This window comes from Mus musculus, chromosome 15, assembly GCF_000001635.26.
Source record: "Mus musculus strain C57BL/6J chromosome 15, GRCm38.p6 C57BL/6J".
In the NCBI taxonomy this organism is placed as follows: domain Eukaryota; kingdom Metazoa; phylum Chordata; class Mammalia; order Rodentia; family Muridae; genus Mus; species Mus musculus.
Genome location: NC_000081.6, coordinates 81,703,641 through 81,731,348, shown reverse-complemented (window position 1 = coordinate 81,731,348; position 27,708 = coordinate 81,703,641). Strand labels below are relative to the sequence as shown.

Sequence of the window (27,708 nt, the reverse complement as noted above, 5' to 3'; positions counted from 1 at the left end):
AGTTTTCTCCAAGAAGAAAGAAAATATAGAAGAAAATACATGTCACCCCAATCTCTCATTCAACAATCAGACAGACAAGGATTCCATATAGAGTATTTTCCCACACACCCAGCATTCACTGATTTTTGCAGCATACAATGGTTGGGTGTCTGCCAAGGACATTAGAAGTACATGCCAGGAAGAGTAAAAAGACTTCTCTTACTTTATTTCACACTATCACACATACTCCACAGTACAAAAAGCAAAAAACAAAAACAAAAAAAAACCCACCTTATATTGATAGTAACACTTACTATACAGACACATTTTGCTAATTATTTTAGTATTGTCCTTTATAGCAAATCTCTGTTGCCCCGTGAAAGATGAAACCCAGGCCCGGGTATTTCACTTATTAAACATGTCTGTTTCATATTTATTTGTTTAATTTTTAGGGCTGGGGATGAACTCAAACTCAATGCATACACTTATCATTGAGCTATGCCCCAGAGCAACCGTTTTCCATAGTCTTTTTTGTTTGTTTGTTTTTTTCGAGACAGGGTTTCTCTGTATAGCCCTGGCTGTCCTGGAACTCACTTTGTAGACCAGGTTGGCCTCAAACTCAGAAATCCACCTGCCTCTGCCTCCCGAGTGCTGGGATTAAAGGCGTGGGCCACCACTGCCCGGCTTCCATAGGCTTTAAGGAGTAACATTCTTCAAATTGAATGGCACAGGAGAATTTGGAACAATACAGACCAGTTATTCTGGAAGATGGTTTTGGCTTTTGTTTCTCTCCTTTCTCTCTCTCTTTCTCTCTTTCTCCCCACCCTCCCCGGCTCTCTGTTTCTCCGTCTCTTTCTCTCTGATTTGATTAATTTTATCCATTTGAAGAATGGACAGCCATGCTGTGTCATCAGTGCGCCATGCTGTGTTCATATTGATGTTAATATGAACCAGTTGGTTAAGGCGATGCCTGGAGTTTGTCTCTATTACAAAATGACTTTCTCCATTTTTAAAAATTATCTTTGGAGTTTCCTTTCAATTTCAGGGGAATTAGAATTTGTTTTTAAAGTCATTTCTTTTAGCAAGTAGATCCCTATCAATGCTGAAGTGATCCAGTGATTCACTGTTTCGCCTTTGTCAATAAAGTTGCATGAATGAGCGCTAACCTCTACGGAAGGGTGCGGCTACTTCGCGGCATGGTCTGTCGGGATTTGTAGTCTGCGGGCGCTTCCGTCAAATACCATCCCACAGAGTACTGTAGAGAAAGAGCCAGAAGCCGAGAGGGCGGAGAGGAGGGTTGCGAAGTCCGAGCGCTCTGCATCATGGGAATTGTAGTTCATCGCGCGCGTCCCGCCATGCCAGCGCCGGAGGACAGGACTTCCTTTCCCAGTAGGCCCCGCAAGCCGGCCCGGCAAAACCCCGCTCCGGCTTGAACAAATCAAATCGAAGGAAAGAAACTGCCGGCTTTCAAAAATCCTCCTCCGCCGCCATAATCGCTGGGGATCGTGGAGCAGGTGGTGTGCACGAGCTAAACGAGGAGCCGCGGCAGCAAGGAGAGGCAAGCAGACTGGTCACTGGGCCTGGCCCCCACGCGGACTCTCAAGCAGTGACCGACGCGCGCGTTCCGTCCCCCCACGCCGCGGTGCCGCTAATTTGTGGTGAGTCGGGGCCCTCACGCTCTTCCTGTCACTTGCCTGGGCCACCAGGGTCTGGGTGGGGCGAAGCGATCGCCTTGCTTCTACCCTTTTGATCACGCTGCGCCCGGCTTTGGGGGATGGGACGCTGGGCGCCGCTGCCCCTTGTACGTTTGGGGAAACTGAGGCCTAGAGTGGCCACTAGCCACAGCTTCCTCTCGGCGGTGGCGCCTCCCGTTGCCATCCATCTCACCTGGAGGCGGTAGGAAGCCGGCTGGCGTGCCGGGTGGGGCTACGCAGTCCATCGTTGCCTACCCAGTCGGCCCACGTCCGCGCGGGAAGCCTGGCATGAGTCACTGCTGACGCTTGGCTGGGTCGATGGATGGCCGTGCACCTGAGGACGTCCCCCACGCGGCCGCCCAGGAGGAGAGGGCGTTTGTGTATTGACCGTTTGTGCCTGCTCTCTCCCAGGCCGTCTGCTGACCTTGGATAGCTCAATACCATCCCTGTTTTGCTTTGGTTAGTCATTCTTTAAAGTGAATTGGGGAGGGCTTGTGTGTGTGTCTGTGTGTCCCTTCCACCTGGAGCCCTACCTACCACCACCAGTTTTTAATCTCATTGTCCCATCGTGGAACTGTAAGAGGTGGCTGAATTCCAGATAGATTTTTACTCATCTTCGTGTTTGTTGGGTTTCTGGCCCGTGACAGCTGGCTAAGGTGCCTATTTAACCTACCAAAGCGGACATGGCCTCCAGGTTCTCCCAGAATCCCTCAGTCCCTACTTGAAGTTTCCAGTCCCGGGGCTGGGCTTGCTTCTCTCCCCTGAAGCTCTTCACTATATAATCCTGACATTTTGGTCTTCTCACTTACCCTTCCATTCCTCTGTCTGCATTTCTCTCACTTTCTGCATATGTGAGCTCGTTTTTCCTTCTCTCCCCCACCCCTCTGTCTCCCTGTTTGCAAGGCGACTTTCCTTCTTTGGGACCAGTGAACCCACTAGAGCGCTGTCCCCAATAAACCTGCCTTTATACTTTAATTTGGTTTGAACTAGCTTATTTGGTCTGAGGAGACTACCTCTCAGTGTTGTCATTCTTTGAGCCCTCGAATATCAGGCCTTATACTGGGACCCTGTTCCTGTCAAAAACAGCTTGGTGTACGCTTAGTTGCTTGAAACCTTCCAGGGACCCTCCTGGTCACTCATACTGATACAGTAATTAGAATGTCCTTTGTTATCTTTTCTCCTCTGCTCTGACCATGGCCCCTCCTGTCGCCCATGAGCCTTTGCATATTCTGCTCCCTTTGTAGGAATGCTCTTCCCTTGATTTTTGCTTGGCTCAGTCAGTGATATCTTTAGTTTCTTTACATACACCACCTTTAGTCATTCTATTGTAAACCCTACCCTCTGCCCCCAAAAGAAAACTGGCAAAAACCACCTTCTTCTTTGCCCCTTTCCTGGTGGTTTGTGTGGGTTTTTTTGTTTGTTTGTTTGGTTGGTTGGTTGGTTTTTTTGTTGTTGTTTTTTTTTTTGTTTTTTTCAGACAGGGTCTCCTGTGGTCTAGGCTGACCTTAGCTCCTCTAGTAGTTGAGAATGGCCTTGAACTCCTGATCCTTCTGACTCCCTTCCCAAATACTAGATCATAGGTGTGCCCCAGCACCTGGCCTTTTTTTATTATTTTATTTTTTGTGGTGCTAGAGATTGAAACTAGCCCTTCACAAATACTGGGCAAGAGTTCTACCACTGAACTGCCCCTTCCTCAGCTCCATGTACTTTTTCAGTAACATGCAAAATATTTTTGATTTTAGATTATAAGCTTCAAGGGGTGTGTGATATTTGTTCTCCTGGTATTTCAAACAGTATCCAGTACATGGTGCTCAATACAGTGTTTTGCTGAGTGCTTTAATCCTGACTTGTAATTTATGCTTATTGACTAATAAATCAGGGTGTTTGGGGGTAAAATAAGTAAAGATGATGGGCAGCTGGCCAAGCCCAGAGAAAGTCTCATATGGGCAGGCTGTCTTGAGGCCCAGGACATTGGAGGGGCATTGGTAGCATTCATGAAACTGGAGCAATGTCTGAGAGCTATAACTCAATCTAAAGGTAGAGAGAGAATTCAAGTATATGAGCCCATGGGACTATTCTAATTCAAACCACCACACCCTGCTTACCTGCCACATTCTTTTTTTTTTTTTTTTTTTTTTTTTTTTCCCGGAGCTGAGGACCGAACCCAGGGCCTTGGGCTTGCTAGGCAAGCGCTCTACCACTGAACTAAATCCCCAACCCTCCTGCCACATTCTTTTGGGGAACATGGAGTTATCCATTCTCTCCTCTCTGTGGTAGTGCTGGGGCTTGAACCTACAGCCCCCTATGCCTGATAGGTCCCTTCACTTAGCTGTATGCCAGCCCTACTTTCCCATTCTGCTAATTTGTTAAGCTCCCAGCTGTGGGCAACTTTGTCTCTGGTGGTGACATTATGAAATATATATTTGGTTATAGTCCTACTTCCTGGCATAGAAAACACCTATCCTAATGCTGACTGCTGGCTCAGAGTCCCTTGGTTAGTACTAGGGTAGGTGGAGGAAGTCATTAGAAAAACCTAAACAGAATTAGAGAGTGGTACTCAGATTTATCATCAACGCCTGTGATTTAACCATCATGCTTATGTAACAAAGTCTATAAACCTCAGAAAGGACAGGGCCCGGCAGGCTCCCAGCTATCTGTACACAGGAGAGTCTTGTGCGTGGACGCTCTGGGCTTTAACTTTTCTCAGACTTTCCTTGGTGCATTTTTTATGTTTATCTGGCTGTTCATTTGTAGTCTTTACATACCGTTTGCTGGCATGATAGCACACACCTGTAAGCCCAGCACTGGGAAGGCAGAAGCTGAGGCCTCTCTGACTTTGAGGCCACCTTGATCTACAGACTGAATTCAAGCCAGCCAGAGATACACATTGAGACCCTGTATATGAATGAATGCATGAATGAAGTTGTTTGTTGGGGTTTAAGGTATAGTTAAATGTGAGAAGTCTGGGGTACCATCCCCAGTACATACCCACACATACACCTGTCCTTTACAATAAACCAGTAAATAACTTTACTTAAAAAAACAAAAAACCTGTTTTCCCTGAGTTCTGTGAGTTCTAGCAAATTAATTGACCCCATGGGGAGAGTCATGACAACCCTAGTTTCTAACCAGTAGATCAGAAGCACAGGTAAACACACTGGGGTTCGTGGATGTGGGGTAGCGTTGTAGACTGGGCTCTCAGTTCCTGGGATCCCAGTGTCCAAACTGAATTGGAGGCTCGAGCAGTGCCCTGCAGTAGTTAGTTGCTTGCTTGATGTGGTCGCTGTTAGAAGTGTGCCGTGAAACACATTGGAGAAGCTGGGATGTTTTCCACACACAGATCTATTGTGATGGCGGGCGGCTCTTGTGATGTAGGTACTTCTGGTCTCCTAGGAACCTCTGAGGGGCCACTGTGGCAAGTGCAGTCTCTGGCCAGGATTGAAACCGACATGCAGTGGCCTTAGCCTTGTGTGCCTCCCCTAGTCATGCCAGCATGGGCAGTGGGGTGTTCCTTGGGATGGATGACCTGGATCCCATAGCCATCTGTAGCCTGTTTGAGGAGTGGGACCCTCAGACAGAGCGCTGCCAAGATGATCCGCCAGGTGCGTGACTCTCGGGGCAGCCGTGCTTGGGGCTTGACTGCCCTGCACTGGGTGTCCCTGCTGGGGCAGTTTGGAGAGGGGCTTGCAGGACTTGAGCTCTCTGCCACCTTTCCAGACTGTTAGTTTTCTAATGACATATTTATTCATTTATTTCTCTTGGTGGGTTAGCTCTTGGGTTCTTCTCCATGGCAGGAAGGGGGCGAATCCACAGCCCTGACTAGAGAACTCAGGGGACACTCCACACACACTTTGAGGTTATCCTTGGGATATCAAAACCAGGGCCTTGGGGGCTGGTGAGATGGCTCAGTGGGTAAGAGCACCCGACTGCTCTTCCGAAGGTCCAGAGTTCAAATCCCGGCAACCACATGGTGGCTCACAACCATCCATAACGAAATCTGACTCCCTCTTCTGGAGTGTCTGAGGACAGCTACAATGTACTTACATATAATGAATAAATAAATCTTTACAAAACAAAACAAAACAAAACAAAAAAAACAAAAAAACAAACAAACAAAAAAAACCAGGGCCTTAAGTTTCAAGAAGAATCCTTTTTACAAAGTTTTGTTTTGTTTTGTTTTGTTTTCTTTGTTTGTTTTTTTGTTGTTGTTTTTGTTTATTTGAGACAGGGTTTCACTTTGCAGACTAGGCTGGACTTGAACTCACAGAAATCAACCTGCTTCTGCCTCCCATGTTCTGGGATGAAAGGCATAAAACACTATTTTTTAATAATTTTTAAAATTTTGTGTACATAGTATTTTGCCTACATGTTGGATACCCTGGAACAGGAATTACAAATAGTTGTGAGTGCCATGTGGTTGCTGGGAATTGAATGCCAGTGCTCTTAACTACTGAGCCATCTCTCCAGCTGAACCACTATTTTTTTTAAATGTGTTGAGTATGTTGCCTTGCATATAAGTCTGCACTGTTTGTCTACAGTGCCCACGGAGGCCCTAGCCAACATAAGGATGCTGAGAGTCAATCTCTAGCTCTCGTCAAGAGCAGCCTCTCAACCATTGAGCCTTCTTCCTAGCCCTGTAACTGTGTGCATGATGCATGTGTGAGCACTGGTTGTGTGTGTGTGTGAGCACTGGTGTGTGTGTGTATGCATATGAGTGCAGGTGCCCTGAGAGGTCAGCCGTGTCTCATCTGGAGCGGAAAGTAACAGGCATCTGTGGGTGATGGCAATCAAATATAGGTTCTTTTCAGTCTTCCTTCCCTTCTCTCCCAAGAATCTTTTTGTTTGGTTTTTGGTTCTGGCTTTTTGTTTTTTTCGAGACAGGGTTTCTCTGTGTAGCCCTGGCTGTCCTGGAACTCACTCTGTAGACCAGGCTGGCCTCGAACTCAGAAATCCGCCTGCCTCTGCCTCCCAAGTACTGGGACTAAAGGCGTGTGCCACCATACCTAGCCCAAGAATCTTTTTTTAATGCAGTTTCTTCTTCAGTTTACAGACCTGCAGGGGAGCCCGCCACTGCAGCCATGGCCTCTGAAGACATTGCCAAACTGGCAGAGACCCTGGCTAAAACTCAGGTAGCCGGAGGGCAGCTGAGTTTTAAGGGCAAGGGTCTCAAACTAAATACTGCAGAAGATGGTAAGTTCCTGGGCAGGTTGGGGGGGTGGGGGTGGCGCACGCGCGTGTGCGTGTGCGTGTGTGTGTGTGTGCTGCACATGCTTGCTAGCCCTCAGGCTTTCTAAGCTACCTCATCTTTATCATTTGTCCTGGCAGTCCATTTTAACAGGTAGTGGATTTCTGAGTTCGAGGCCAGCCTGGTCTACAGAGTGAGTTCCAGGACAGCCAGGGGAACCAGTCTGGAAAAACTCAAAAAAAAAAAAACAAAAAACAGTGTCCTGGTCTATGACTACTGGGGGAAGGGGATTATTTTTCTTTTGACAGGGTTTCATTAATGTATACCTCAGGCTAGCCTTATACCCATCCATGTAGCTCAGCCCCTGGCTTCAGGGCTGGGCTCTTCTCACCCCTTCCCATCCCAGGGCATCTGTCTTCCTTGTGGCAGAGGCCCTGAGGGAACTGCAGTAAAACAACAGTGCCCTCGTGGGAAGTTTCAGTTCCTGCAGCCAGGCATCCCTGGGAGATGGACTCAGGTTCCTGTCTCCCCATTCGTGGCCAAGGCTTAGCTAGCTCAGAGAACACTGAATCGATTGCTGCTTCCTAGAAATAAAGGTGTCTGTCTGCCATCAGACCTTGCGAGGCCTCGTGGGGTTCTGGCCCAACCAGAGAAACTGGTTTGGACTTGCCAGATTATCTCATGCACCTGTAAATTACTCCCCTCCCAAAGGGAACCTTTGAGCCTTAGGATGGTGCAGATGTCTGTCCCTAACAGCTTCGCGGTACTTTGAAATGGACAGATTTCTCACTGGACACTCGGCCCCTCAACTTCACCGGCTGGCTCGGTTTGGTCCGGTTCCTTACTTGTGTTGTGCTAAGATTAAAGGCACACACCACTATACCTGGGTTTGTTTTGTTGTTTTGATTTCGAGGCAGGGTTTCCTTGTGCAGCCTTGGCTCTTTGGGGATTTACTCTGTTGACCAGGCTGGCCTCAAACTGGCTACAAGGCAGAGAATGGCCTTGAACTCTTAATCCTCCTGCCTCTACAACCCTCAAGTGCTGGGTTTGTATTATCATCTCTGTGGGAAGTGGGTAGAAACACTGCTGTTCTATGAGACTAACTCATTCAAGGTCACAGCTTTTACAAACTGCAAGGTCCAGCTCAATTTCCTGTTCCTGTGCTTCTGAATAGACACTGAGCTTAATTTAATAAATACAGATTGCTAAAGGCAGGTTAGCCTGATGATCGGAGTTCAGGCGGTAGACCATGTGGTAGGAAAGAACTGACCCCTGCAAGTTGTTCTCTGACCTCCACATTTGTGTGTAAATAAATAAATATATGCTGTTTGTTTCTTTTCCAAGGCTTTATTTCCATTTTGCAGATTTGAAGACTGACTGAGAACATGATTAACCCCCTAAGGCACTCATCAGTGCTGGAGATTTAATGCTTGTGTTGTACAAACCCTGGAATTGATTCCCAGCACTGCAGAAAGGCCCTGAGTTTGGCTTTGAAATTGCAGTGGCTAATTTTTCCGTGTCACTAGCATTGTATTAGATCACTAGGAATGCCTAGCTTACCCTAGCCTTTCAGGAACCTTTTGTTTGTTTGTTTGTTTGTTTATGTTTTTGTTTTTCGAGACAGGGTTTCTCTGTGTAGCCCTGGCTGTCCTGGAACTCATTTTGTAGACCAGGCTGGCCTCAAACTCAGAAATCCACCTGCCTCTGCCTCCCGAGTGCTGGGATTCAAGGCGTGCGCCACCACGCCCAGCTTTCAGGAACTTTTAATGTTAAAGGGAAACAAGGTATTTGAGAGGCAGAATGTAAGCATCTTTGAGAGATTTGAACAAAGGACCCAAGAATTTATTTGGTAAGACAGGGTCTGGTCTCTCTTTGTAATTCTGGTTGTCCTGGAACCAGCCTGTGTAGACCAGGCTGGCCTTGAAGTCATTGAGTTCCTCTCAATGATGCCTCTGGTGTACTGGGAATAAAGGCCTGGCTCTGACCTGTTTGCCTTTAAGGCATATGTTTCCTTGCACAGCCTCTGGGGAATCCAGTCTCCTGACATTAGAGGTGGCCATCTTTTGGACCAAGATTTGCAAAAGGCCAAGAGATCAGTCCCAGCCGTTGTCCTCTCTGGACCCCCGGAGAGGAGAGCTGAGCCATATGACCACAAGAAAAATCAGCATTTCAAGGTCATTCTTGACTGTATAGAAAACTTCAAAGCCTGACTGTACTCCATCCTTCCTGAAATGAAAACCCCGATTCATAACGTCACTAGTGTTAACTGATTAGCACCACAGTGAATAGGCCTGTGCTTGCTTGAGCATAGAGGAGTAGTGTGCACAGCTCTGCTCCTTCGGAAGCTGTGAGCCTGTCCAGTTCTCCTTTCTCCAAAGCCCTTGGAGTAAGAGAGTTAATGCTGCTTGAGTCGTCCTGCTGGGTTCATGGCTGCCTAAGCCTGAGGTGTCTTCTGTTTACATAGCTAAAGATGTGATTAAGGAGATTGAAGAGTTTGACGGCCTCGAAGCTCTACGATTGGAGGGCAACACGGTGGGCGTGGAAGCGGCCAGAGTCATCGCCAAGGCCTTAGAGAAGAAGTCTGAGCTGAAGGTGAGGGCACAGCAGAGGAGGCTTGTAACTAGATAAGGTCCCCTTACATTGCCACAACCGCCACTTAGATCTCGAACTTGCCACGGTATGTCCTGGTGGCTGATACCGCATAGTCCTCTCCCTTTGACTACTTGAGAACACCCTTGAGTTTTACCCTTTTTTCTGAATTAAGGCAATCTTCAGGTAGCATTCGGAGTACAGGGGTCTTAATTGGAGGTGGCGCCCGTGAAAGGCAAACTCGGAGAGTCTTCTGGTCACAGTGCTGTCCCGGTTTCCCAAGGAGCATGAGCATGGGCCAGCACTGCTTCTGGTAGACCACTTTACAAACTCTCCTGTTGTAACCAGAGCTGGGGAGGTGGCGTCTGCAACCAAGTGCTAATGACTCCTGCCTTTGTGGCATTTTTCTGATCATTTTTAATGAACTTTTTGAGTATTTTAGGAAAAAAAAAGGTGTGTGGGTATTTTGCTTGCATGTATGTGTGTACGACACATGTACCTGGTACCTGCAGAGGACAGGAGAGGACATAGGATCTCCTGGATCTGAAGCTTTAGGAAGTTGTGTGCTGAGAACTGAACCAGGGTCCTGGAGAAGAGCAGCCAGGGCTCCTAAGTGCTGAGCTGTCTCCCCAGCCCCTCAACTAACTAGCCTTCAAAGAAAGTCACCAGACATAATACACAAGAAAATAAAACTCGACAGTCTGGACGTTAGCTCGACACTAGTGCTCTACATCGTCTTCTCCATTTGCTAAAAAGCAAGTTAGTTGGTGGGCACAGTGGTGTAAATCTGAACTCTCAGTAATTGGACGGTTGGGAAAGGATTAGGGGTTCAAGGTGGGCGTCACTTACATAGCTTGAGGCTAGCTTGGGCTACCTGACACTCTTGTATGGAAAACAACAAAAGGGCCAGCAATGGAAATGGGGAGGACCCAGCCCCTGGTGGATGCCAGGAGAGCTGGAAAAAAGGTGCTTCTCCATGGTAACGCCTCTGTTTACTTCTGTGGTATTCTGTCACCCGAATCTTCACAGTCCATCAAAGGGTGGGCAGATCAAAGAGAATACTCTTTGCCTCTGGCTGTGGCCAAAATTGATCTAATTCTCCGCTGAGAAAACCGAAACTAGGAAATGTAGTTTCTCTTGGGTGCCCAAGCTCGCAAGGAGGCATTGCTGGTGTGAGACTTCACCTGAGGCTGCTCCTGGGTTCTGCAGCTAACACTTGACTTCTTCCTGCACAGCGATGCCACTGGAGTGACATGTTCACAGGAAGGCTTCGGTCTGAGATCCCACCAGCTCTGGTAAGGACCAAGTTGTGCTTTCCTGCAGACACAGACACCCCCTCACATCTGCTTCCTCTGGAGAATCAGTTCAGCCTCACAGGTGAAAACAAGGCTAGCCCAGCTCCTGCCCCGTGTCCCAGCAGGTGATGGGAGCAGGTGAGGATGTGAAGGAGCTCACAGGGCCAAGCCTTGGATGGAGGAGATGCTGCTCAGAGAAGGCATTCCCAAAGTCCTGGTGCCCCAGGGGCCCGTTTCCTTAGGATCCCGTCTCTGTACAGTAGTATCCTGTGACTGTTGCACCTTCCTTTGTTACCGAGTTCCTTTCTTTGCTTTCTGTGATACTCAAGTGGCTGCAGTTCCACATTGTCTGGGGCCAAGTTCCCAGCATTTGAGCTGTAGAGAGAGGGAGAGGAGGGAGAACCAGCCTGGGTCTTAGCACAGACCGCCAGTGGGCTGCTCTAGGTCTCTCTGCCTAGCACAGGGCCTCAAGACAATGGGATCAGTGATGGTGACTGTCCCGTCTCACCCTCAGACCTTCAGTAGAGCACAGTGGGGTTTCAGAAAAGCCTTCTTACCATCCTGCCTCCTTAAGAGCTATGGCAAGGGATTCTGGTCCACTGTGTGGGGCAGGGTCCTGAGCGATGGACGTAGTGTTTATCCTGGAAGGGTAAGCAGGATTTAGAACGCAGGCTGAGTAAAACTGCCAGGGCAGAGCAGAAAGTAGAGCAGCTTTCTCGTGGTCGCTCACAGTCATTCAGTTCCAACATTGGAGATGTGTTATCTCCACATCCCAGTCATGAGAATGCATCTCTAGGCATGTAAAGGAGAGAAAGCAAGCGAGCCTTGGGGCGTGTGACAGTACTGGGCCAGGGAGAAGCAGACTCAGGGCACAGCTGGAGCCAGACCTTAAGATGGCAATGCAGCCATTCTTTGTTGAGTGATAGGATAATGGGATAATTTTGTGGGTAGTATGGGCAAAGGCAAGGTGTCCCCTCTTGAAGTCCTGCCATTGTGGGCTACTTGCCCACTCTTATGTCTGCCCCTTTCCCCCATCCCTTCTCTGGCAGAGCCACCTCTGGTCATTTTTCCTGGCACGGCTGGGGTTGTCTTCTGTACCACTCCCTGTTTCTAACATCATCCTGCTCACTCAGCCCTGAAGCTTGAGGTGTTGATGAGGCCTTCCTGCGAGTCCAGGGGGCCCAGCTTAGGAGGCTGCCATCTTTCTGTAGCTCTGCTCTGGTTTCTGTTGCTGTCTGGAATCTCATCTTCAGTGAGCTCAGTGGCACCTCCTACAGGCAGCCTTCCCAGATTTCCCTACTCGCAGGCTCCCCTCATTGCCATTACAGTGTAGGAACATAGTAGGTAAGATCTGCTGTCGCCAGCGTCCGGGCCAGCAAGGTGGCTCAGTGGGTAAAGGGGCTTGTGTTTGAGTGTGAACTGTGCATACCTCAGTTCAATTCAGGCAGTAAATGCTCTGGTGAAGGGGAAGAACCAGCTCTCAGAAGTTGTTGCATTTAAGCACACATGTGCCTGCACTCAGACACACAGTATTAATAATAGTGATGGTAATATATAATTTTTAAGGCAGTTACTGTGCTACATTCCCACTGACGTGGGTATGACCTGTGGACAGGGCTTGGGGCTGGCAAAGAAGTGGCACCTGGTACAGTCTGCAAGTCTGAGTGAGTCTCTCTCTGTCCAGATCTCACTAGGGGAGGGACTCATCACTGCAGGAGCACAGCTGGTGGAACTGGACCTCAGTGACAACGCATTTGGACCCGATGGAGTGCGAGGCTTCGAGGCCCTCCTCAAGAGCCCAGCCTGCTTCACCCTACAGGAACTCAAGCTTAACAACTGTGGCATGGGCATCGGGGGTGGCAAGGTGGGTGGCAGCCCTGGGCGCTCCCTTCCTGCATCTACACTGGGGTGTGTGTTCTGGCCCTTCAGACCACCTTTGGGGGCAGGGGCTGTTGTCTGTCACTTCAGAAGAGAGAAGCAAAGCCCCAAAGACAGCAGCCTGCAGCCAGTGAGGAAAGGAGTCTGTCCAGAAGGTTAGGTTGCTAAGCAACCATTCCAAGTTCTTGAGTTACCTTGGCAACACAGAGGCAGCGCTGCTGCATCACCTGCTCTGACTTGCTTGCTGTGCAGAATTCAGTGTTGAAATATCCCTGTACCAAACCTCTTGTTACTCAGAACAGCAGGCAGAGCCCCAGTCACAATTGGCTTATGTCTGGGCGGGGCTGTGCCTTAAGTTTACCCTGTGACTACCAGCCATGCAGTGATGGAGACTGCCCTCCTCTTTCCCTCTCTTTTTGAGGTTCCATTAGGCCCAGAGCTGGGACACAGTTAAGGGGGTTGGGGTGTATTTATGAAGATGGCTTTGTGTACATTGCTGATACCGCCTCCATTTTCCTGTCCGAGTAAAGAGCCGTGTGGGGGTGGGGCAAGTAGAGAGTTTGAGCCTTCACCAGGGTTCCGTTCTTTTTTCCCGGCCTCTTACTGTGACAGTGAGGATTGAACCCAGAACCTAGAGCTCTACCACTGAGCCAAACCTCACAGGTCAGATCAGAAAACCTAGAATGGGCCTTGAATTATCCCAGGCTAAGGAGCAAGTGACCATCTCTGTAGAGGTTGTCCTGTGTTGTGAAGGGAGAGTGGTGGCAGGTTCCACTCCTTTCCTGTCTAACACCTATCACTTAAAGGAAGCTGCTTATATATTTGTGTTTTGTTTTTGTTTTTTCAAGGTAGGGTTTCTAACCGTGTAGACCAGGCTGTAGACAGAAAGCTATTTGCCTCTGCCTCTCTCAAGCTTGTATTAAAGGCTTGTGCCACTACCGCCTGGCTATGTTTTGTTTTTTTGTTTTGTTTTTTAAAAGATTTATTTTATTTATATGAGCACACTATAGCTGTTGACACATCAGAAGAGGGCATCCGATCCCATTACAGATGGTTGTAAGCCACCATGTGGTTGCTGGGATTTGAACCCAGGACCTCTGGAAAAGCAGTCAGTGCTCTTAACCTCTGAGCCATCTCTCTTGGTGTCCTGTGTTTTGTTTTTTGAGACAGTATCTTGTATCACAGCCTTATCTCAGACTCAGCATCTAGCTGACTTCAGTCCTTCTGGCTCTTCCTCCTAAGTACTGGGATGGCAGGCATGCTACATGATGCTCTCTTTCCCTGTTGTTAGAGATCAAACCCAGGGCTTTGTGCCTGTAAGCATTGTACCAGCCGAGCTACATCCTTAACCAGAAAGTAGTTAACCTCTTCTGTTTGGCATATTGAAATGGCTTACATCATCCGTTTTGTACTTGGGGCTCTTCATAAATAGGGGTGACTTAGGCAGAAGAAGAACTGTCAGATATCAGATGGTGCAAGTGGTCCATGATCTGACAAGAACTCCCTCAGAGTACAGGAGAGACAATCGAGACTCCATTCTGACTCACAGTCTGCTGGTTGCTGTGGCCCATGTTGGTTGTTAATTATTCTGGAGGTTGAGGCAGGAAGATCCCCACCCTGGACAACATAGCAAGACGGGCACTTGAATGACTGAGTGAGAGTGAGTTCAAGACCACCCTCAAGAATCTGGCCTCTCACAGTCGTCTTCTTTCATCTGGGAGGTTCAAATCATGACAGTTTTAACCTAGCAGAACTCTGAGATAACTGGGAATCCATACACAGTTAGGTTAAAATCCAGCTGGTCTGTCTGCCTCTACATGCCAGACCTCTGCAGCTAACCCCAGCAGGTAGGAAAACACAAAGTATGGAAGTTCTATGGACATTGTGAAGTTGTGTGTCCATTGCGCATTAGCAGTATCCCCCATCTACCCCTGGAGGAGATGTGGTTCACTGGGGAACAGTCGAGAGGCAGGTAGATCAGGACCTGGCCAAGATATGCATGCACACAGCTGCACCTTTCCCTACAGATTCTGGCAGCAGCTCTGACTGAGTGTCACCGCAAGTCCAGTGCCCAAGGCAAGCCCCTGGCCCTGAAGGTGTTTGTGGCTGGCAGAAATCGCCTGGAGAATGACGGAGCCACTGCACTGGCAGAAGCTTTTGGGGTGAGTCCTTTCTTTTGACTGCTGTGCCAGACAGAAGGGGTCATAACAAGTTGACAGCCAGAGTTTGTTAGTTGTGGTGGGTTGAGATGGGGTGTGTCTCTAGTCCTGGCTGGCCTGGAACTCTACATAGACACCAGGCTAGCTTCAAACTCAGAGATATACTTGCCCCTATCTCCTCCAGAGTGCTGGGATTAAAGGTGTCACCATACCTACCTTCTTTCTGTATGTTTTTTTTTATGTAGCCATGGCTGTCCTGGAACTCCTTCTGTAGACCAGGCTGGCCTTGAACTTAAGACCTGTCTTTGCTTCCCAGGTGTGCTCCACCACTGTCTGGCTATTTGTCAAACTCTGTTTATTATAGGTGTATGTGGGTGCCATGCCATAGTAGACATGTAGAGGTCAGAGACAACTTGGCGGGTTGGTTCTCTCCCTCCTCTTTGTGAGCTCCAGAGACTGAAGGCCTGGCTGTCAGACTTGCAAAGCAAGGATCTTCACCACTGTTACCATCTCGCTGGCCCCTGCAGCATCTTTGCCAGCTCTGCCCCCATCCCCCTCTCCTGCCTCAGTGTTCTAGGACACAGTACACCTGGGTGGTGCTCCAGCTGTGAGAATGGGTTCTGCCCTGAGTCTGTGGTGGCCAATATAGATGGAAGGCTGTTATTTCTAAGGTAGCTGAACAGTGTCATTTGTACTCAGGTTTAGGGGTCCTTGCCATAGGCAATTGGCAATTTCTCTTTTTTTTGTTGGATTTTGGTTTTTGGAGACGGGGTTTCTCTGTATAGTCCTGGAACTCACTTTGTAGACCAGGCTGGCCTTGAACTCAGAAATCCGCCTGCCCTGCATCCCAAGTGCTGGGATTAAAGGCGTGTGCCACTACTGTCAGGCTTTTCTTTTTTTTAAATATTATTTATTTATTATGATTTATCTGAGTACACTGCAGCTGTCTTCAGACACACCAGAAGAATGCATCAGATCCTGTTACAGCTGGTTGTGAGCCACTGTGTGGTTGCTAGGAATTGAACTCAGGACCTTTTGGGACAGCAGCCAGCGCTCTTGCCTCTGGCGCTAGCATTGCAGGTGCTCCTCACCTTCCCCTGGCGTCCTCATGTGGATCCTACAGGTTGAACTCAGGTCCTCGTATTTGCAAGGCAAACACTTGCTGACTGAGCCTACAGTTTGGACTTTGTGGGTGCTGGGTCTTAAACTCAGGCTCCGTACATTTTAGTAAGTGCTGAGGGTGTCTTTGTGTGAGGTACTCTACCCTGCCTAAACATGGGACCTTTCCTTGAGAATTGGAAGGTACAAGGTGCAGCCCTTGAGCACCTAGGAGGACCCAGAAAGTCTTCCCAGGTACAGGCTGGTTTTTGTCAGATTGATAGGGCCTAGAACTACAAGGGAAGAGGGTTTGAGGACGTGCATATGCGTGCAGGTGCCTACAGAGGCAGAGGCCTTTGCTCACCCTGGCACTGTGCTTCACGGTAGTGGAGCTGCCCAACATGGATGTTAGGAACTGTCAGGGTTTCTACAAGAACAGTGTGTGCTCTTAGCCACTGAGCCATTTCTCCAGTCTGTGTTTCTTTGGAGTTTGTATGTTTCACCTCCGTGTGCACGGTGAGGCTGGGGTGTAGGTGAGTCTGTATGTTTCACCTCCGTGTGCACAGTGAGGCTGGGGTGTAGGTGAGTCTGTGTGTTTCACCTCCGTGTGCACAGTGAGGCTGGGGTGTAGGTGAGTCTGTGTGTTTCACCTCCGTGTGCACAGTGAGGCTGGGGTGTAGGTGAGTCTGTGTGTTTCACCTCCGTGTGCACAGTGAGGCTGGGGTGTAGGTGAGTCTGTGTGTTTCACCTCCGTGTGCACAGTGAGGCTGGGGTGTAGGTGAGTCTGTGTGTTTCACCTCCGTGTGCACGGTGAGGCTGGGGTGTAGGTGAGTCTGTGTGTTTCACCTCCGTGTGCACGGTGAGGCTGGGGTGTAGGTGAGTCTGTGTTTCACCTCCGTGTGCACGGTGAGGCTGGGGTGTAGGTGAGTCTGTGTGTTTCACCTCCGTGTGCACGGTGAGGCTGGGGTGTAGGTGAGTCTGTGTGTTTCACCTCCGTGTGCACGGTGAGGCTGGGGTGTAGGTGAGTCTGTATGTTTCACCTCCGTGTGCACAGTGAGGCTGGGGTGTAGGTGAGTCTGTGTGTTTCACCTCCGTGTGCACAGTGAGGCTGGGGTGTAGGTGCTGGGAGTGAGACCTGGGCTAGTCTTCAGCCTCACGGTAGAGAGTCTTAGTGAGGAGCTAGTCTACATCAGGTGGACTTGTCTGTGTGTTGTGTGAGTGTGTTGGGGTCTTTATTATATAAAGTGGAAAGTCCTACCCTGAATGTGGGCAGAACCAGGGCAGAACCATTTCTGGGCTGTTCGTTGAATTGTCTTAGTGAAGAAAAGTAGCCGAGCAAAACATGCGTGAGCAAGGTTTTGCTCTCTGCCCTGATGGGGAGATGATGCAGCTGGCAGGTTCTTCAGCTGCTGTCTTTGACTTCTGAAATACCGACTTTGACTTGGAGTTGTAAACAAAAATAGAATAACACCCCCACACACACTTGAATCTCTCCCATTTCTGCTGCTTGCTGGTCGGGGACAGACATGCTGGCTGCACCATGTGTCCTGGTTTTGCTCCTCCTGCAGCTCTGAGGAAGACGGGTGTTTGCTCCTGAGGTAGCTTGTGCTGGAACAAAGAACAAAGGGGATTGAATACATTTAACAGAACTCAGAAAAGGACTGTGGCTCTGTACCTTCATTTAAAAAAAAACAAAACAAAACAAAAGCACACGCCTTTAATCCCAGCACTTGGGAGGCAGAGACAGGTGAATTTCTAAGTTCGAGGACAGCCTGGTCTACAGAGTGAGTTCTAAGACAGCCAGGGCTCCACAGAGAAACCCTGTCCCCCCCCCAAAAAAAAAGAAAGAAAGAAAATGCCGGTGGAAGTGTAGCCCAACATAAGCACATTCAAGGCTCTAGTCTGTGAGACAAATTAAAATGTCAACAAATGGGGAAGTGGCGGTACTCAAAAGCAGAGAGGATAAAGTGTCAGTCCTAGAAAGGATGTGTCCTCCAAGTGAGACTGTAGCTGGGAAGGATGAGTGGCCCTGCCCAGCCAGAGAAGAGCCCTGACCGCCTGCCGAAGCCTCCGCCACCACACCAAGGAGACCAAAGAGAAACCTTGATTCTGAATGTGAACCTGGCCAGTCTTCGGCATCTCTGACCCCTTGTTTTCTCCCTGGGTCGGATGTAGGCGTGTTCAAAAGCTTGCTTGGAGATCTGTGCCTGGACACTGGCAGCATCTCCCACTGTGTCTCAGTGGAGCGCCAGGCCACACTTCTCAACTCTCTTTTTTTTTTTTTTTTTTTTTTTTAAGATTTATTTATTATTATATGTAAGTACACCGTAGCTGTCTTCAGACACACCAGAAGGGGGAGTCAGATCTTGTTACGGATGGTTGTGAGCCACCATGTGGTTGCTGGGATTTGAACTCTGGACCTTCGGAAGAGCAGTCGGGCGCTCTTACCCACTGAGCCATCTCACCAGCCCCTCAACTCTCTTTTGCCCCACAGATCATCGGGACTCTGGAAGAGGTGCATATGCCACAGAACGGAATTAACCATCCTGGTGTCACAGCCCTGGCCCAGGCCTTTGCCATCAACCCCCTGTTGCGAGTCATCAACCTAAATGACAACACCTTCACTGAGAAGGGTGGGGTGGCCATGGCTGAGGTGAGGCAGGTGTTTCAGGCTGCATGGGCCTCTGGGGGCTCATTGGCAAGCATGATTCTGCCCTACCTTTCCATCCTTTCGTGATGAATACCCCAAAGCCCCTCTCATTTGCACAGAATAGGGTTTCATGTTACAAGGTCCCTGCAACCTAATGTTGAGTGTCCTCTGGGTGGGAAGGGCTTGTGAAGAGTAAGTAAATGTCACAAACGCAGGTGTTAGCACCAGGGGGAGGAGGCATTGGACCTCAGACTTGAGCTTGCTTGTTTTGACTAAGGATAGAAGACTGGTTGATTCTGACAAATGATGGGGATGGGTGGCTCAGGCACTGTGAACAGTGGAATGGGAGAAGTCTACAGACTAGCGAGGAGCCTTCCTAAGTTGGTTCTTATTTTAAATGACTGCGGTTCAGGGGTATTGGAAAAATGAAGGGAAAAGGAATTTGAGACCTTATGGTATTGTCCAGTCTGAAACTACCTGTAAGTAATAGGAAGGCATGGAGGGTTCCGAGCCCTGATGCGATGGGATGCGATTAGATTTGAGTCATGTTTTGGGGAGACCTCTAACATGGGAGCGGGGAGGTTGCGGGTTAGCCAGTGGGCAGTGATGAGAAGTGTGGCGATGCTGAGGCCAGGCCATTGTGTGTAAGGATGATCACATCACCTAGACCCTCACTCCCTCCTCAGACTCTGAAGACTCTGCGACAAGTGGAAGTGATCAATTTTGGAGACTGCCTGGTGCGCTCTAAGGGTGCCGTTGCCATCGCAGATGCTGTCCGTGGTGGCCTGCCCAAGCTAAAGGTGCTAGCTTTTCCCCTTGTCTGGGGGGTGGGGGTGGGGGGAGTATGAGTTCATAAGGGGTCTGGTGTGAAGGAGGGTGGGCCAGGTCTCAGCCTTCTCACTTTGGTATGAACATGTCAAGTACTTTGCACTGGGTTCATGGTATTGTTTTTCTTCAACCCCCAATGCCAAAGGTGAGAGACCAAGCCTGTTTTCACTGCTCAAGGAGAAGTTAACGAGAGCAAGGCTAGTCTCCTGGCTCAGGTTTGACATGCCTCTCTACTGTTCCACTTGCTTTTAGGAGCTGAATCTGTCGTTCTGCGAAATCAAGAGAGATGCTGCCCTGGTTGTTGCTGAGGCTGTGGCCGACAAGGCTGAGCTGGAGAAGCTGGACCTCAATGGTAGGCTGTGGGGTGAGCCTCAGCTCAGCTCTGAGCCTGGCCCCTCACTGTCCTCCCTGACCCTCCTTTCCTTCCTGGATCAGGCAATGCCCTCGGAGAAGAGGGCTGTGAGCAGCTTCAGGAGGTGATGGACAGCTTCAATATGGCCAAGGTGCTGGCATCCCTCAGGTAGGCAACTCTGGGAATGTGGCTCCAGAGAGCAAAGGTCAGGCCTGCTCTTTTATTTGTGTTTGTTTTGGTTTTTGGTTTTTGGAGACAGGGTTTCTCTGTGGAGCCCTGGCTGTCCTGATACTCACTCTGTAGACCAGGCTGGCCTCGAACTCAGAAATCCACCTGCCTCTGCCTCCCGAGTGCTGGGATTAAAGGCGTGTGCCACCCACTGCCCGGCATAGGCCTGTTCTTCTCTTATTTCTCTTTGGCTTGTCTCCTGCTACCTGCCAGCCTAGTAGCTGGCACCTTGTGCTGGGTGTTGGAGAAAGAGATGGAGGAGAGCTTTTGTGTGTTCAGTAAAGGACCATCTTAAAGACCTGTCTGTGGGGAGGCCCTGAAGGGCTGCTGTTCTCCCCAGCCCTCCCAGCAGGTCTTTGGCAGAAGCAGCAAGTAGAGGAACATGTGGGAGGAGCAGGCACTGCAGGGGGTGGACTCAGTTCCCAGGGGCCAGTAGGACGGAATGGAAGAGGTCGAGGCGGGCAGCACTGGAAAGTTAGTTCTGCAGCATCATCTGCCCCGCCTTAGTCATTCCTAGGGAGGCTTTATTTTCATGTTGACACTGTGTGTGTTCTCAGGGCTGGGCCTGGGACTCCAGTGTAAGGCAGAGCTTCAGGGGGAGAGGACATTGTTCTCCCACACTCAGAGCCTTCTGTGGTCACCTGAGATCCAGATGGTGTCACCCCAGGCTCCTTTACCATTGGGGCAGTGACCATTTCTGAGTCTGTGTCCGTAGCATAGGTGCCATCCTTAGTGGAGTGAAGACTCTGGTGGCCCTGCTTGCCATCCTGTGTGCAGTGCTACTTGGTCTAGCCAGAGTTCATACCTCAGACCTCTGAGTCAACATGGACTGCTGGGCTTTAGCTGGCTTCTCTCTGCAGTGATGATGAGGGAGAGGATGAAGATGAGGAGGAAGAAGGAGAAGAGGATGATGAGGAGGAGGAAGATGAAGAGGATGAGGAAGATGATGATGAGGAGGAGGAGGAGCAGGAGGAAGAGGAAGAGCCTCCGCAGAGAGGGTCAGGGGAGGAGCCGGCTACACCCTCGAGGAAGATCCTGGACCCTAACAGTGGGGTGAGTTTGTTATTTGCTGGGAACAGAGGCCTGGGGCATAGCTAGCATCTGTTTAAGTCCAGTAATGCAAAGGCCAGCTGGTTTTCAGAACGTCATTCCAGGAGGGACTTTTTTGTTTGAGTGTTTTGTCAGAATGTAAGTGTATTTATATGCTTATGTTTATTCCATGTAGAAATAAATTATAGCGCCAAAAATTACGCAGAGCTGAACATGACTCATGCCTGTCACCCCAGCCTCAGAAGAGTGTGATATAGGAGGATTGTCAAAAAGTTTTGGGACTACCCTGGGCTACATAGTTAGTCTTTCTCTTCCCTGCTGTGGGTTACCCCAGTGTCTCTTGAGGCAGTCCAGAACTGTGGCTGGGGTTGACTGACTTGGGTTAGTTGGTTGAGCCCAGTGCCACTTTGTTCATGTGTGTCTCTGGTTCTGAACTCTTGTGGAGCAGCTGACTGGCAAAGTGCCTCTCAGTGTTAGGTTTCCCTGGCAAGCGCTGACCCAGGCACCTGTCTTATTTGCATGGCAAAGCTCCACTCTGAGTGCTAAAGCTATCCTGCCTCTTACCCAAACCTCAGAACACCTGGGGTGAGCCCCCATAGAACCCATACACTTGGGGACCTGTGACTGAGAGCTAGTTCTGGACCTAGGCTCTAGAGCTGGCTGGAGTAAGGATGTTATTGGCACGGGAACGGGCACAGCCAGGTAGAGGAGTCTGGGGTTTGGAATCTACAGAGCCCCTGTGTCACCTGTTTCTCAGGAGCCAGCTCCCGTGCTGTCCTCCCCGACTCCCACAGACCTCTCCACCTTCCTGTCATTCCCCTCCCCAGAGAAGCTGCTGCGTCTGGGTCCCAAGGTCTCGGTGCTGATAGTCCAGCAGGTAAGAGCTCCCAGCCTCCCACCGCTTTTTACCAAATTAGGTTGGTCAGTGAGCTGTAATGTCAAAAGGGTCCCTGCCACGTCCTAGCAAAAGCTGAAGTTGGAGAACTTGAGGTCTTGCCAGATTCACTTGTGCGTGCCCACAATGTGTGTGCCGGGAGCTTCTGCTGCCTCCCTCCCTGCTTCTAGAGCAAACCCCCTTTCCCGGTTATCTGTGCAGCTCAGGTGCCATCCAGCCTCACTTGATGTCATTCAGGGAGGAGCAGTCTTTAACATTGTACTGAAGCATGGTTTCTGTTACCCTGGCAACTTGAAAAGGAGATCACATGTGTCCTTAGTTGTTTAAAAAAAAAAAAGGGCCGGGCGCGGTGGTGCACGCCTTTAATCCCAGCACTCGGGACGCAGAGGCAGGCAGATTTTTGAGTTCAAGGCCAGCCTGGTCTACAAAGTGAGGTCCAGGACAGCCGGAGCTATACAGAGAAACCCTGTCTCGAAAAAAAAAGAAAAAATTTCCAGGTCAGCTATAGATAAAGTGAGATGCTGGTCAGTAAATTTATAAAAAAAAAAAAACAAAAACAAAAAATCAACCAACCAACCAACCAACCAAAAAAAAACTTTTTTTTTTTTTTTTTAAATGTCTGTGGAGATTAGAGGACAACTTGTAACCTTAGATCTTTAGGCTTGGTGTGTAGTGTCAGATTTTAAGATGGCAGCCAGCCCTTCCCTCGGGCTGATTTGTAGTTTTAGCGTCAGATGATGGCCACTCCCTGCATATGGTCAGACTGTCTCAGCCCACCCATTCCCAGGAAAGACACAGAGATGTATCAGAGCTCAGGCTCTTTCCCAACCTAGTCAACTCAGTCTGTGTTGGTCCTCTGCAACGCTGGGGCGTGTCTTCAGCCTACCGGCCCAGAATATCTGACAGACCTTTTTGTGAAGCAGGAGATAGGAAGGATTGTCCTACCCTGACTGCAGCGTTGGTCCTGTCTGTCTACAGCATGCCCTCTGCAGTCCAGGCGAGGGCACTTTGTGCCTGGTGGCTAGCTTTGTCATGTTTGAAGCTAATTAGTAGTGGGGGTAGGTACTGCTGTCTCACTGTCATGAGAAGCATCAGCTTCACTCTGAAAAGGCATCTCTCATTGAGCCATCTTTTACAATAAATGTAATTACACAGTCAGCCTTTTCAGAACTCAAGGCAGACCTTTGAAATTTTGAATAGGTATCAATTGTATAATGTATTAACACATGTACGTGCTTTAATTTAGAAAATGAAACGTCAGTTATTGTATGATATTGCCCTAACATGCCGCCATCCGACAGAATCTGTATTCATTTAGTGTGAAGCGTCTCTGGTCAGCCATTCTGCTTTCTCCTTCAAAGTAGCCTGAGGGGCTTCAGATTGCATTCCTCTGAGGATTTATTCTGGTTTATAGGACTAATTTTTATTTTGTTGTTTGTAACTTAACATGAATTTCTTTAGCCCTTTTTTCTTTTAAGATTTTGTGTGCTCTGTTTCCATGCACACCAGAAGAGGGCATCAGATCCCATTACAGATGGTTGTGAGCCTCCATGTGGTTGCTGGGGATTGAACTCAGGACCTCTGGAAGAATAGACAGTGCTCTTTACTGCTGAGCCATCTCATCTCTTATCTAAGTCTGCTTTAAACTGATCTTTCTTAAAATACATACACACACACACACACACACAATTGCAATCATTGGAAATATGCTGTTAATCCAAACAAAATTATATGGGGTCCAAGTGCCCTCTGACATTCTAATCTTTTTTTTTCCCCCTTTGGTTTTCTGAGACAGGGTTTCTCTGTATAGTTCTGGCTGTCCTGGAACTCACTTTGTAGACCAGGCTGGCCTCAAACTCAGAAATCTGCCTGCCTCTGCCTCCCAAGTGCTAGGATTAAAGGCGTGTGCCACCACCGCCCAGCAAAAAAAAAAAAAAAATTTCTTTTCTTTAACTATTTTCAAACTTATCCCCAGTTCAGAAGTTTGGGGCTTCTCGGTCACACTTCAGCTCCTGGAAGACCTTCCTTCTGCCCTGTGCAGCTGCAGGCTCCTCGGGCCAGCATATGTGGCTGGTGGCCCCCTTGACTGGGCAGTTGCTGAGCCTGTGTCAAGCAGACATTACCATGCACTGTTATGTGTGCCTGCTACCTTTGCCATAGCCTAGGAAATACATTGAGCTAACTTGCTCAATTGCGAAGAAACCCTCTTCCCAGCTGCTTAAATGGCTTTGGCGCCTCCCTTGACCTAATACCTGAATGTGCCTATGTTTAATAGATTTCTAGCTACCATGCTGGATGTCAAATACTGTCAGACTATTTAACCCACCAGCTCCCGATAAATACAGAGGTTTATTATTATTACTCAGGCCTTAGCTTATGCTACTTCCTAACTAGGTTAGTCCTCTCCAAGCCTGGTTCTTAACCAGAGTTCATTTCTCTGGCTGTGTGCCATCAGCTCTTTCAGAGAAGGCCATAAGCAGATGAGGCAGGAGACAGACACACCTTCACACAGTGTAAAGAAATGTTACTTTCCCCAGCATCAGGGATACTGGTATTTAACTCACTCGCTGCTCATACTTGTTGCGGCTAGGTTTTTTCTTTTTTTTTTTTTTTTAGTTTTTTTTTTGTTTTTTTTTTTTTTTTAGGTTTTTTGAGATAGAGTTTCTCTGTGTAGCCCTGGCTGTCTTGGAACTCACTTTGTAGACCAGGCTGGCCTTGAACTCAGCAATCCGCCTGCCTCTGCCTCTGCCTCCCGAGTGCTGGGATTAAAGGTGTGCACCACCACGCCCGGCCGCGGCTAGGTTTTCCCCAGGCTCTAGGGAGTCATCTGGGGAAAGCCGCTACCTACCCCTGCTGCCCACCACACTACTCCCCTAGATTGCCAGGGCCTTCTGCAGCCATTTTGTATGAAGTCAGAGCCGCAGTCAGGGCTCTGGTGTCTAACCAGCCATTATGTTGTCCTCAGACTGATACCTCCGACCCAGAGAAGGTTGTTTCAGCCTTCCTGAAGGTGGCATCTGTGTTCAGGGATGACGCCTCAGTAAAGACCGCAGTGCTGGATGCCATCGGTAAGGGGAGGGGCGGGGCTGGTACACCTAGATGCTCTCCTGAATTCTGCACTGGGAAACATCCCAAAGCATAAGGTTGTAGATAGTTAGAACGTAGGCCAGGTAGGGTCAGGGCAGGTCACTGCCTATCTTAAGCCAGGTAGTCAAATCTGTAAGACCCAGTGAGTTCTCCTGTCAGGGAGGCCTTTGTGCGCCTGTGGGAGAGACTGCACGTGTGGTCACAAAATACTATTTCCTGGAATCTTTGTGACATCTGTGTCATTCTGTTTCAAATCCAACTCTCACTGAGGGAGCAGAGACATAGGCCTCTTCCTAGGCTGTTCTCTGGGGACATTTACAGATAGAGACTTACGTTCTTTTCTCCACTAATATATCCAAAGCCTCCCCTCATGGTTCCCACCGCCCTGGCCCCATGTGCAGGCAGTACAAAGTGGTAATGTCACCATGCCATTTTATAGGAGGCTGGGTGGGGAAGGTGTTCCAGCTGGTAAACTGAGTCTTCCCTTGGTTCCCTTATTCTGACCCCAGTCAGCTGTACCTGCACCCCCTTCAGTTTCTACCTCTTGACAGGGCCAGAGTCGGGGGCTCCGGACACCCGTATATCTAAACCTCTCCTGCCTGCTTACTACCACACTCTGTTTGTGCCCCGTAGATGCCCTCATGAAGAAGGCCTTCAGCTGCTCCTCTTTCAATTCCAACACCTTCCTTACCAGGCTGCTCATCCACATGGGTCTGCTCAAGGTGAGGCTTTGCCCCGCTCTGTGGGTCACTGAGGGAGGAAGCAGGGCTCCCAGGTGACCTTGGAGCTTCCCCCCCTTATTTGCAGAGTGAAGACAAGATCAAGGCCATACCCAGCCTGCATGGCCCCCTGATGGTGTTGAACCACGTGGTGAGGCAGGACTATTTCCCCAAGGCCCTTGCACCCCTGCTCTTGGCATTTGTGACAAAGTAAGTATCGAGGCCTTGTGTTCCCATCTGCCTGAGCTAAGGCTCGTGGGTGGGGTCAGTCCCAAGAGTCCCAGGCCAGCCCCCTGCAGAGGCCGGAGGACACCCCACCCCCACCAGAAAGTGGACCTTTCTGACAACAGAGCTTTCGGGATCCTAAGGTGTCCTTGCAACTCACTGAGCTGTCTTCTTCACAGGCCCAATGGCGCGCTGGAAACCTGCTCCTTTGCCCGCCACAATCTGCTGCAGACGCTATACAACATCTAGATTTAAAGGCAGCTGCTTCTTGTCCCTCGCCCTGCCCCAGTGACTGAGGGTCTTGGATGGACTGAGCTCGGCCAGCATCTCCATTGGATATTTTGACCAGAGGAAGGGAGAGGGTCTTGTCTCCTGTGTCATATTGGTCCTTTGATACTGTGTTGGTTTGGTGTGTGTGTGTGGGTATGTACTTCCTGTCTGGATTGCAGATCTTCATCTCCCTGCTGGACTAACCCAAGTCCACTGTGGGGAATTGATGCCTAGGGGAAGGGTAGAAAGCTGCTTTGTTATTAAACTTAGGCCAACTTAGCCATAGGCCCCGTTGGCTGTCCTGTCTGCCCTGCCTTCCTGTCCCACCAAAGCCTGGGGAATTCTGTGTGCTGTGTCCACCGTGCCTAAATAACAGAGGCTATCAGAGATGGGCTATCATTAGAAAGTAAAACTCAGCCGGGCGTGGTGGCACATGCCTTTAATCCCAGCACTCAGGAGACAGAGGCAGGCAGAATTCTGAGTTTGAGGCCAGCCTGGTCTACAAAGTGAGTTCCAGGACAGCCAGGTCTATACAGAGGAACCCTGTCTCAAAAAAACAAAAACAAAAAAAAAAAAACCTCTGCCCTTAACCATGTGACTTGGAGGAGCAGCCAGGGGAGTGGGAGCTGTCTGGGGTAACCTGGCTCTAGGACCAGGTGGAAAAAGCACCTTGGCTGGCCCAGCCCTGTTCTTCTCCTGGGGAGGGAAGGGCAGGTCCCCTAATGCCTGAACCACATGTTGGGCCTACTCTCTGAGGGTTTTCTAAGACAGGAGTGTGTAATAGGGATGGAGCCGGGTAAGAGATGCTCTGTGACTTCCCGAAGTGGCTGCTTGGCCACCTCCTACTTCCCGTTGTGTTGTGTGTCTGGGCTGTGCCTGGGAGCTTCACAAATAAACGTCATCTGTGTAGTTGCAGAGGCCCGGAAGCTTCTTTCATCAAAAGCGGGGACGACCCAGCTTAGGACAGAGCGAGCAAACAGGAGGACCTGAGCTCACATCTCATGAGCCATGTGCAGAGTGGAAGGACCATGTGTGTGCACACCAAGTGTGTCATAGGGATGGAGACCCTAGGGCGGGCGGGGTCCCGCCTCAGTCAGAGGGGCAGCCAATGTCTCCACCTGGGCCCTCAGTGCTGCCTCTGCTCTGGATGGTGTGGGCAAGCATCTCCCTGTGAGCTGCAGTGCTAAGCTGGTTAAGCCAAGTTCTATGAACGTGCACTTGAACTCTAGCCTGGAGACTTCACAGTACTGTCACAATGTGTGGACAATGGGGCAGTGGGGAGGGAAACCAAGTACTGAAGACTCTAAAACGTCTTGAGGTTCAGATGGGAAGCCAGCAGGATGGCATGGGACAGAGAAGAAGGGGTGAGAGGCCTGCTTACCTTTCCAGTAGGTGACATGAGGCTGATTCTCCTCCCATGTAATTTTATATTTATAATGGTTGAGCACACTTGCTGCTCTGAAATATTCAGTTAAGTTCCCAACACTCACATGGTAGTTTACTTATTAACTATCCATAACTCCAGTT

General features: G+C 49.4%; 1 protein-coding gene across 7 annotated transcripts; it reads left to right on the top strand.

Annotated features, from left to right (window-relative positions):
- The first annotated feature begins 550 nt into the window (after nucleotides 1-550).
- On the top strand, nucleotides 551-27,101 carry Rangap1 (RAN GTPase activating protein 1). 7 transcript variants are annotated; one of them, NM_001358622.1, is made up of 17 exons: nucleotides 1,430-1,637; nucleotides 5,067-5,275; nucleotides 6,717-6,863; nucleotides 9,323-9,450; nucleotides 10,683-10,742; nucleotides 12,427-12,606; nucleotides 14,648-14,782; nucleotides 18,372-18,530; nucleotides 19,214-19,327; nucleotides 19,608-19,707; nucleotides 19,791-19,875; nucleotides 20,796-20,988; nucleotides 21,743-21,862; nucleotides 24,846-24,948; nucleotides 25,601-25,689; nucleotides 25,775-25,896; nucleotides 26,091-27,101. In NM_001358622.1, the coding sequence occupies exons 2-17, from the start codon at nucleotides 5,167-5,169 to the stop codon at nucleotides 26,158-26,160; spliced, it is 1,914 nt and encodes a 637-aa protein (NP_001345551.1). In that variant the 5' UTR covers nucleotides 1,430-1,637; nucleotides 5,067-5,166; the 3' UTR covers nucleotides 26,161-27,101. The 7 variants fall into 7 exon arrangements, 5 of the variants coding, with proteins under 5 accessions (XP_030104289.1, NP_001345551.1, NP_035371.4 ...); NM_011241.4 differs by lacking the exon at nucleotides 5,067-5,275 and adding an exon at nucleotides 2,085-2,132; NR_152441.1 differs by lacking the exon at nucleotides 5,067-5,275 and having other exon boundaries at nucleotides 21,813-21,862.
- Nucleotides 27,102-27,708: the final 607 nt, after the last annotated feature.